Source organism: Oncorhynchus keta, unplaced genomic scaffold (assembly GCF_023373465.1).
Source record: "Oncorhynchus keta strain PuntledgeMale-10-30-2019 unplaced genomic scaffold, Oket_V2 Un_contig_23079_pilon_pilon, whole genome shotgun sequence".
Classification (NCBI taxonomy): Eukaryota; Metazoa; Chordata; class Actinopteri; order Salmoniformes; family Salmonidae; genus Oncorhynchus; species Oncorhynchus keta.
The window spans coordinates 9,312-20,000 of NW_026283193.1; the positions used below are offsets into that span (position 1 = coordinate 9,312).

The 10,689-nt window shown below is 48.2% G+C and overlaps 1 protein-coding gene across 1 annotated transcript; it reads right to left on the bottom strand.

Moving 5' to 3' along the window:
- Positions 1–2,243: 2,243 nt before the first annotated feature.
- LOC127921683 (lysophosphatidylcholine acyltransferase 1-like) lies at positions 2,244–10,337 on the bottom strand. The gene is made up of 3 exons (XM_052505271.1): positions 10,129–10,337; positions 2,962–3,074; positions 2,244–2,495 (listed from the first exon to the last, which is right to left on the bottom strand). The coding sequence occupies exons 1-3, from the start codon at positions 10,313–10,315 to the stop codon at positions 2,394–2,396; spliced, it is 402 nt and encodes a 133-aa protein (XP_052361231.1). The 5' UTR covers positions 10,316–10,337; the 3' UTR covers positions 2,244–2,393.
- Positions 10,338–10,689: the final 352 nt, after the last annotated feature.

Sequence of the window (10,689 nt, forward strand, 5' to 3'; positions counted from 1 at the left end):
ACTGACTCTCCTACCTTTCCTGTCTCCTCCTCACGGTACTATCTAACATACCTGGTTAGATCAGAACATGTCCTACTGACTCTCCTACCTTTCCTGTCTCCTCCCTCACGGTACTATCTAACATACCTGGTTAGATCAGAACATGTCCTACTGACTCTCCTACCTTTCCTGTCTCCTCCTCACGGTACTATCTAACATACCTGGTTAGATCACAACATGTCCTACTGACTCTCTAACTCTCCTACCTTTCCTGTCTCCTCCTCACGGTACTATCTAACATACCTGGTTAGATCAGAACATGTCCTACTGACTCTCCTACCTTTCCTGTCTCCTCCTCACGGTACTATCTAACATACCTGGTTAGATCAGAACATGTCCTACTGACTCTCCTACCTTTCCTGTCTCCTCCTCACGGTACTATCTAACATACCTGGTTAGATCAGAACATGTCCTACTGACTCTCCTACCTTTCCTGTCTCCTCCCTCACGGTACTATCTAACATACCTGGTTAGATCAGAACATGTCCTACTGACTCTCCTACCTTTCCTGTCTCCTCCTCACGGTACTATCTAACAGACCTGGTTAGATCAGAACATGTCCTACTGACTCTCCTACCTTTCCTGTCTCCTCCTCACGGTACACTCTAACATACCTGGTTAGATCAGAACATGTCCTACTGACTCTAACTCTCCTACCTTTCCTGTCTCCTCCTCACGGTACTATCTAACATACCTGGTTAGATCAGAACATGTCCTACTGACTCTCCTACCTTTCCTGTCTCCTCCTCACGGTACTATCTAACAGACCTGGTTAGAACAGAACATGTCCTACTGACTCTCTAACTCTCCTACCTTTCCTGTCTCCTCCTCATGGTACTATCTAACATACCTGGTTAGAACAGAACATGTCCTACTGACTCTCTAACTCTCCTACCTTTCCTGACTCCTCCTCACGGTACTATCTAACATACCTGGTTAGATCAGAACATGTCCTACTGACTCTCTAACTCTCCTACCTTTCCTGTCTCCTCCTCACAGTACTATCTAACATACCTGGTTAGATCAGAACATGTCCTACTGACTCTCTAACTCTCCTACCTTTCCTGTCTCCTCCTCACGGTACTATCTAACATACCTGGTTAGATCAGAACATGTCCTACTGACTCTCCTACCTTTCCTGTCTCCTCCTCACGGTACTATCTAACAGACCTGGTTAGATCAGAACATGTCCTACTGACTCTCCTACCTTTCCTGTCTCCTCCTCACGGTACTATCTAACATACCTGGTTAGATCAGAACATGTCCTACTGACTCTCCTACCTTTCCTGTCTCCTCCTCACGGTACTATCTAACAGACCTGGTTAGATCAGAACATGTCCTACTGACTCTCTAACTCTCCTACCTTTCCTGTCTCCTCCTCACGGTACTATCTAACATACCTGGTTAGATCAGAACATGTCCTACTGACTCTCTAACTCTCCTACCTTTCCTGTCTCCTCCTCACGGTACTATCTAACATACCTGGTTAGATCAGAACATGTCCTACTGACTCTCCTACCTTTCCTGTCTCCTCCTCACGGTACTATCTAACATACCTGGTTAGATCAGAACATGTCCTACTGACTCTCCTACCTTTCCTGTCTCCTCCTCACGGTACTATCTAACAGACCTGGTTAGATCAGAACATGTCCTACTGACTCTCCTACCTTTCCTGTCTCCTCTTCACGGTACTATCTAACAGACCTGGTTAGATCAGAACATGTCCTACTGACTCTCCTACCTTTTCCTGTCTCCTCCTCACGGTACTATATAACATACCTGGTTAGATCAGAACATGTCCTACTGACTCTCTAACTCTCCTACCTTTCCTGTCTCCTCCTCACGGTACTATCTAACATACCTGGTTAGATCAGAACATGTCCTACTGACTCTCTAACTCTCCTACCTTTCCTGTCTCCTCCTCACGGTACTATCTAACATACCTGGTTAGATCAGAACATGTCCTACTGACTCTCTAACTCTCCTACCTTTCCTGTCTCCTCCTCACGGTACTATCTAACATACCTGGTTAGATCAGAACATGTCCTACTGACTCTCCTACCTTTCCTGTCTCCTCCTCACGGTACTATCTAACATACCTGGTTAGATCAGAACATGTCCTACTGACTCTCCTACCTTTCCTGTCTCCTCCTCACGATACTATCTAACAGACCTGGTTAGATCAGAACATGTCCTACTGACTCTCCTACCTTTCCTGTCTCCTCCTCACGATACTATCTAACAGACCTGGTTAGATCAGAACATGTCCTACTGACTCTCCTACCTTTCCTGTCTCCTCCTCACAGTACTATCTAACATACCTGGTTAGATCAGAACATGTCCTACTGACTCTCCTACCTTTCCTGTCTCCTCCTCACGGTACTATCTACCATACCTGGTTTGTAGGTGATGAGACACGACCTGTTGGTACACGTTCCCTCTGGGAAAATCATTATCTGGAGAGAGGGGAACATCAGCCACATTATCAGACACGTGTTTCCATGGTAATGAGATCATCTGAGTGGATACATCCTGAACACTGTTAGGTGGCTGTTCTCTAGTTTGTTTACTGAACGCCATACCATGGCTCTTTGTTTACTTTGTCCTGTGTGTGTGTGTGTGTGTGTGTGTGTGTGTGTGTGTGTGTGTGTGTGTGTGTGTGCGACAGACAGACAGGCAGAGAGACCGAGAGAGAGAGAGATACAGAGAGACAGAGAGAGAGTGAGAGCTAGAGAGCGAGACAGAGAGAGAGACAGAGAGAGAGACAGAGAGAGACAGAGAGAGAGAGAGAGCTAGAGAGAGAGACAGAGAGAGAGAGAGAGAGAGAGACAGAGAGAGACAGAGAGAGAGAGAGAGAGAGAGAGACAGAGAGAGAGACAGAGAGACAGAGAGAGACAGAGAGAGAGAGATATTAAACTGTACCTGAGGCCATTCTCCTCCAGACTGGGCTCTGCGTTTGATCTCCTCAACAGTCTTCTTACGGGAGTCCTGGTCTGACCTGGAGACAAACACTGGTCTGATGTACTTGATCAGGGCTGGAGGACAGGAGACACAACAGTCAGACACATACTAGTGCTGGGGCCATAAGGTATATTAGCCTGGGTAACAGCATTCCACTCATTAACACTGGTCTGGGGCCATAAGGTATATTAGCCTGGGTATCAGCATTCCACTCATTAACACTGGTCTGGGGCCATAAGGTATATTAGCCTGGGTAACAGCATTCCACTCATTAACACTGGTCTGGGGCCATAAGGTATATTAGCCTGGGTAACAGCATTCCACTCATTAACACTGGTCTGGGGCCATAAGGTATATTAGCCTGGGTATCAGCATTCCACTCATTAACACTGGTCTGGGGCCATAAGGTATATTAGCCTGGGTAACAGCATTCCACTCATTAACACTGATCTGGGGCCATAAGGTATATTAGCCTGGGTATCAGCATTCCACTCATTAACACTGGTCTGGGGCCATAAGGTATATTAGCCTGGGTAACAGCATTCCACTCATTAACACTGGTCTGGGGCCATAAGGTATATTAGCCTGGGTAACAGCATTCCACTCATTAACACTGGTCTGGGGCCATAAGGTATATTAGCCTGGGTAACAGCATTCTACTCATTAACACTGGTCTGGGGCCATAAGGTATATTAGCCTGGGTAACAGCATTCTACTCATTAACACTGGTCTGGGGCCATAAGGTATATTAGCCTGGGTAACAGCATTCTACTCATTAACACTGGTCTGGGGCCATAAGGTATATTAGCCTGGGTAACAGCATTCTACTCATTAACACTGGTCTGGGGCCATAAGGTATATTAGCCTGGGTAACAGCATTCCACTCATTAACACTGGTCTGGGGTCATAAGGTATATTAGCCTGGGTATCAGCATTCCACTCATTAACACTGGTCTGGGACCAGGTTAAAAGGTATCTGTCTAGCTAACATTTTCTACATAAAAACCTAATAAGGTCTACACTTGAATTGAATGATAGTAGCAACTGATCTGGGACCAGGTTGAAAAGGTATCTGTCTAGCTAACATTTTCTACATAAAAACCTAATAAGGTCTACACTTGAATTGGAATGACAGCAGCAACTGATCTGGGACCAGGATAAACGTATCTGCCGAGCCAACATTTTCTACATATGAACCTAATAGGTCTAGTTGTGAAGATCCTGTACAATTTCGGTTGTAATTTTACAACAGAGAATCTGTTAGGTTGACAGGAAGTGGTTAACAGGAAGTGGTTATCTACGAACTCAGCTTCAGTGGTTATCCAGCCCTTGTCCAGGTCCAATCATTTACAGAACTGTACCGGTTACCGTTCTGACTCAAAACCACACTTCCTGAAACGGGAAGTTCACTCCTGTCAGATTGAAAGGTCACACCAGGGTTCAACACAGGGTTCACTCTTCAAGAACACTTCCTCTAGTCAAGGTTCTCACTTTCACTTTCCCCTGCTTTGACACAGGTCTCAATGTCCTCTATATCAGAGACTACTGCTGTATTATAGACCTGGACCCTGTGGTGCTGAGCCTGGATCAGAACTACTGTATTATAGACCTGGACCCTGTGGTGCTGAGCCTGGATCAGAACTACTGTATTATAGACCTGGACCCTGTGGTGCTGAGCCTGGATCAGAACTACTGTATTATAGACCTGGACCCTGTGGTGTTGAGCCCGTCTCTGGGTCAGAACTACTGTATTGTACACCTGGACCCTGTGGTGTTGAGCCTGTTTCTGGGTCAGAACTACTGTATTACACAGACATTAGTCCCAGGGATCTAGTCTAGCCACTACACAGACATTAGTCCCAGGGACCTAGTCTAGCCACTACACAGCCATTAGTCCCAGGGATCTAGTCTAGCCACTACACAGTCACGAGTCCCAGGGATCTAGTCTAGCCACTACACAGACATTAGTCCCAGGGATCTAGTCTAGCCACTACACAGACATTAGTCCCAGGGATCTAGTCTAGCCACTACACAGTCACGAGTCCCAGGGATCTAGTCCAGCCACTACACAGCCATTAGTCCCAGGGATCTAGTCTAGCCACTACACAGCCATTAGTCCCAGGGATCTAGTCTAGCCACTACACTACAGCCATTAGTCCCAGGGATCTAGTCTAGCCACTACACAGCCAACATGATTCTATTACAGAGTAGGCTTGCTGCTGCTGAACACAATGAATGTCCAAACCCACTCCCTGTGCTACGCCTGGTTACCCTAACAAGATGTTGAGGAGGTTATTAGATCCCGGCCGGACACTGCAGTGAAAGGTTTCCCCTCGTAGGTCTCTATGAATATCAGCGAAGGTAAAACACGGTTAGAACTGTACTTAAATATAATAAAGAGTTAGTGAATTTCCTAATGATCTTCTGTGTGCCGCAAGATCACAGGTTAGAGGACTACAGTACAGGCCTGGTGGCACAAGATCACAGGTTAGAGGACTACAGTACAGGCCTAGTGACACCAGATCACAGGTTAGAGGACTACAGTACAGGCCTGGTGACACCAGATCACAGGTTAGAGGACTACAGTACAGGCCTAGTGACACAAGATCACAGGTTAGAGGACTACAGTACAGGCCTAGTGGCACCAGATCACAGGTTAGAGGACTACAGTACAGGCCTAGTGACACCAGATCACAGGTTAGAGGACTACAGTACAGGCCTAGTGGCACCAGATCACAGGTTAGAGGACTACAGTACAGGCCTGGTGACACCAGATCACAGGTTAGAGGACTACAGTACAGGCCTGGTGGCACCAGATCACAGGTTAGAGGACTACAGTACAGGCCTGGTGGCACCAGATCACAGGTTAGAGGACTACAGTACAGGCCTAGTGACACCAGATCACAGGTTAGAGGACTACAGTACAGGCCTGGTGGCACAAGATCACAGGTTAGAGGACTACAGTACAGGCCTAGTGACACCAGATCACAGGTTAGAGGACTACAGTACAGGCCTAGTGACACCAGATCACAGGTTAGAGGACTACAGTACAGGCCTAGTGACACAAGATCACAGGTTAGAGGACTACAGTACAGGCCTGGTGGCACAAGATCACAGGTTAGAGGACTACAGTACAGGCCTAGTGACACCAGATCACAGGTTAGAGGACTACAGTACAGGCCTAGTGACACCAGATCACAGGTTAGAGGACTACAGTACAGGCCTGGTGACACCAGATCACAGGTTAGAGGACTACAGTACAGGCCTAGTGACACCAGATCACAGGTTAGAGGACTACAGTACAGGCCTGGTGGGACCAGATCACAGGTTAGAGGACTACAGTACAGGCCTGGTGGGACCAGATCACAGGTTAGAGGACTACAGTACAGGCCTAGTGGCACCAGATCACAGGTTAGAGGACTACAGTACAGGCCTAGTGACACAAGATCACAGGTTAGAGGACTACAGTACAGGCCTGGTGGCACAAGATCACAGGTTAGAGGACTACAGTACAGGCCTGGTGACACCAGATCACAGGTTAGAGGACTACAGTACAGGCCTGGTGGCACAAGATCACAGGTTAGAGGACTACAGTACAGGCCTGGTGGCACAAGATCACAGGTTAGAGGACTACAGTACAGGCCTAGTGACACAAGATCACAGGTTAGAGGACTACAGTACAGGCCTAGTGATACCAGATCACAGGTTAGAGGACTACAGTACAGGCCTAGTGACACAAGATCACAGGTTAGAGGACTACAGTACAGGCCTGGTGGCACAAGATCACAGGTTAGAGGACTACAGTACAGGCCTAGTGGCACCAGATCACAGGACTACAGTACAGGCCTAGTGACACAAGATCACAGGTTAGAGGACTACAGTACAGGCCTGGTGGCACCAGATCACAGGTTAGAGGACTACAGTACAGGCCTGCTGGCACAAGATCACAGGTTAGAGGACTACAGTACAGGCCTGGTGACACCAGATCACAGGTTAGAGGACTACAGTACAGGCCTGGTGACACAAGATCACAGGTTAGAGGACTACAGTACAGGCCTGGTGGCACAAGATCACAGGTTAGAAGACTACAGTACAGGCCTAGTGGCACCAGATCACAGGTTAGAGGACTACAGTACAGGCCTGGTGGCACCAGATCACAGGTTAGAGGACTACAGTACAGGCCTGGTGACACCAGATCACAGGTTAGAGGACTACAGTACAGGCCTGGTGACACCAGATCACAGGTTAGAGGACTACAGTACAGGCCTGGTGACACCAGATCACAGGTTAGAGGACTACAGTACAGGCCTGGTGACACCAGATCACAGGTTAGAGGACTACAGTACAGGCCTGGTGACACCAGATCACAGGTTAGAGGACTACAGTACAGGCCTGGTGGCACCAGATCACAGGTTAGAGGACTACAGTACAGGCCTGGTGGCACAAGATCACAGGTTAGAGGACTACAGTACAGGCCTGGTGGCACAAGATCACAGGTTAGAGGACTACAGTACAGGCCTGGTGGCACAAGATCACAGGTTAGAGGACTACAGTACAGGCCTGGTGGCACAAGATCACAGGTTAGAGGACTACAGTACAGGCCTGGTGACACCAGATCACAGGTTAGAGGACTACAGTACAGGCCTGGTGACACAAGATCACAGGTTAGAGGACTACAGTACAGGCCTGGTGGCACAAGATCACAGGTTAGAGGACTACAGTACAGGCCTGGTGGCACAAGATCACAGGTTAGAGGACTACAGTACAGGCCTAGTGGCACCAGATCACAGGTTAGAGGACTACAGTACAGGCCTGCTGGCACAAGATCACAGGTTAGAGGACTACAGTACAGGCCTGGTGGCACAAGATCACAGGTTAGAAGACTACAGTACAGGCCTGGTGGCACAAGATCACAGGTTAGAAGACTACAGTACAGGCCTGGTGGCACCAGATCACAGGTTAGAGGACTACAGTACAGGCCTGGTGGCACAAGATCACAGGTTAGAGGACTACAGTACAGGCCTGGTGGCACAAGATCACAGGTTAGAGGACTACAGTACAGGCCTGGTGGCACAAGATCACAGGTTAGAGGACTACAGTACAGGCCTGGTGGCACAAGATCACAGGTTAGAGGACTACAGTACAGGCCTGGTGGCACAAGATCACAGGTTAGAGGACTACAGTACAGGCCTGGTGGCACCAGATCACAGGTTAGAGGACTACAGTACAGGCCTGGTGGCACAAGATCACAGGTTAGAGGACTACAGTACAGGCCTGGTGGCACCAGATCACAGGTTAGAGGACTACAGTACAGGCCTGGTGGCACCAGATCACAGGTTAGAGGACTACAGTACAGGCCTAGTGGCACCAGATCACAGGTTAGAGGACTACAGTACAGGCCTAGTGACACCAGATCACAGGTTAGAGGACTACAGTACAGGCCTAGTGACACCAGATCACAGGTTAGAGGACTACAGTACAGGCCTAGTGACACTAGGGAACTGTCTGTCTGTCTGTCTGTCTGTCTGTCTGTCTGTCTGTCTGTCTGTCTGTCTGTCTGTCTGTCTGTCTGTCTGTCTGTCTGTCTGTCTGTCTGTCTGTCTGTCTGTCTGTCTGTCTGTTGTCTGTCTTCTGTCTGTCTGTCTGTCTGTCGTCTGTCTGTCTGTCTGTCTGTCTGTCTGTCTGTCTGTCTGTCTGTCGTCTGTCTGTCTGTCTGTCTCTCTCTCTCTCTCTCTCTCTCTCTCTCTCTCTCTCTCTCTCTCTCTCTCTCTCTCTCTCTCTCTCTCTCTCTCTCTCTCTCTCTCTCTCTCTCTCTCTCTCTCTCTCTCTCTCTCTCTCTCTCTCTCTCTCTCTCTCTCTCTCTCTCTCTCTCTCTCTCTCTCTCTCTCTCTCTCTCTCTCTCTCTCTCTCTCTCTCTCTCTCTCTCTCTCTCTCTCTCTCTCTCTCTCTCTCTCTCTCTCTCTCTCTCTCTCTCTCTCTCTCTCTCTCTCTCTCTCTCTCTCTCTCTCTCTCTCTCTCTCTCTCTTAGAGCGAGATCGCTGGATCGAATCACCAAGCTGACAAGGTTAAAAATCTGTCATTCTGTCCCTGAACAAGGCAGTTAACCCACAGTTCCCCAGGCACTGTGGATGTTGATTGAGGCAGCAACCCAGCACCTCTGACTATGTCAGACAGGGCAGCAGTATTGAGAGATATCTCACCAGTGCAGAGGGGTTTGGGGCAAAGGATTGAATTGGGGTTGGGCAAGAGAGAGAAAGAAAGAAAGAAAGAAAGAAAGAAAGAGAGAAAGAAAGAAAGAAAGATAGACAGACAGACAGACAGAGAGACACAGAGACACAGAGAGACAGAGAGACACAGAGAGACAGAGAGAGACAGAGAGAGACAGAGAGAGACAGAGAGAGACAGAAAGAGACAGACAGACACAGAGAGACAGAGACAGAGAGAGACAGAGACAGAGAGAGACAGACAGAGAGATAGAGATAGAGGGAGAGACAGTCAGACAGAAAGAGAAGTAAACTCTTGAGTAATGTTTACAGTTTATTTCTGATTGTTTATTTCACTAGCTTTGGCAATATAAACATGTTTCCCATCCCAATAAAGCCCATTGGAATTAAAATTGAATGAAAACAGACAGAGGGAGACAGAGACAGGGACACAGACAGAGAGAGACAGAGACAGAGAGAGACAGAGACAGAGGGAGAGAGACAGAGACAGGGACACAGACAGAGAGAAAGAAAGAGACAGAGAGAGAGAAATAGACAGTGAGACAGAGGGAGAGAGACAGAGACAGAGAGACAGAGGGAGAGAGAGACAGATAGACAGAGGGAGAGACAGAGAGACAGAGAGAGACAGAGACAAAGAGACAGAGGGAGAGAGAGACAGAGAGACAGAGGGAGAAATAGACAGTGAGACAGAGGGAGACAGGGACACAGACAGAGAGAGCGAGACAGAGACAGAGAGACAGAGAGAGACAGAGACAAAGAGACAGAGGGAGAGAGAGACAGAGAGACAGAGGGAGAGAGAGACAGAGAGACAGAGGGAGAGAGACAGAGACAGAGAAATAGACAGTGAGACAGAGGGACAGAGACAGAGAGACAGAGAGACAGAGACATAGAGAATCCTACTCACTGCCCCAGACAGGGATATCCTTGCTCTCTGCCTTCATGACGATGGAGGACATGGACATGGTGACGGGGATCGCATCGAAGTAGGAGGAGTGGGGTGCCAGCGTTAGGATAGGGGCTTCGGACGGTAACGCCTGGCGCCCCTTCACCGTCATCCAATGGAAGCCTCCTGCAAACCACATGACCCGCATGATGGTCCTGAGAGCCACGTCCACAAACCTGAGAGACATTTGTTACATTGAGTTACTAACAGAACCACACAACATTGTTTAATGAGAGGATAGACGGTACAGTGTGCAGGAGAGTCTCTACAACCATTATTCTACAGACATTGAGCAGACACCACAGCAGGAGAGTCTCTACAACCATTATTCTACAGACATTGAGCAGACACCACAGCAGGAGAGTCTCTACAACCATTATTCTACAGACATTGAGCAGACACCACAGCAGGAGAGTCTCTACAACCATTATTCTACAGACATTGAGCAGACACCACAGCAGGAGAGTCTCTACAACCATTATTCTACAGACATTGAGCAGTATAATGTAATGTGAGGCAGTA

What these genes read in the sequence shown, in the direction of transcription:
- LOC127921683 (XM_052505271.1), bottom strand. Translation starts at nt 10,315, where the DNA reads ATGCGGGTCATGTGGTTTGCAGGAGGCTTCCATTGGATGACGGTGAAG. An exon ending in GGATATCCCTGTCTGGGGCA is followed by an intron (nt 3,075 to 10,128) that starts GTGAGTAGGATT and finishes CCTGTCCTCCAG; the next exon opens with CCCTGATCAAGTACATCAGA. An exon ending in CTGGAGGAGAATGGCCTCAG is followed by an intron (nt 2,496 to 2,961) that starts GTACAGTTTAAT and finishes CCCTCTCTCCAG; the next exon opens with ATAATGATTTTCCCAGAGGG.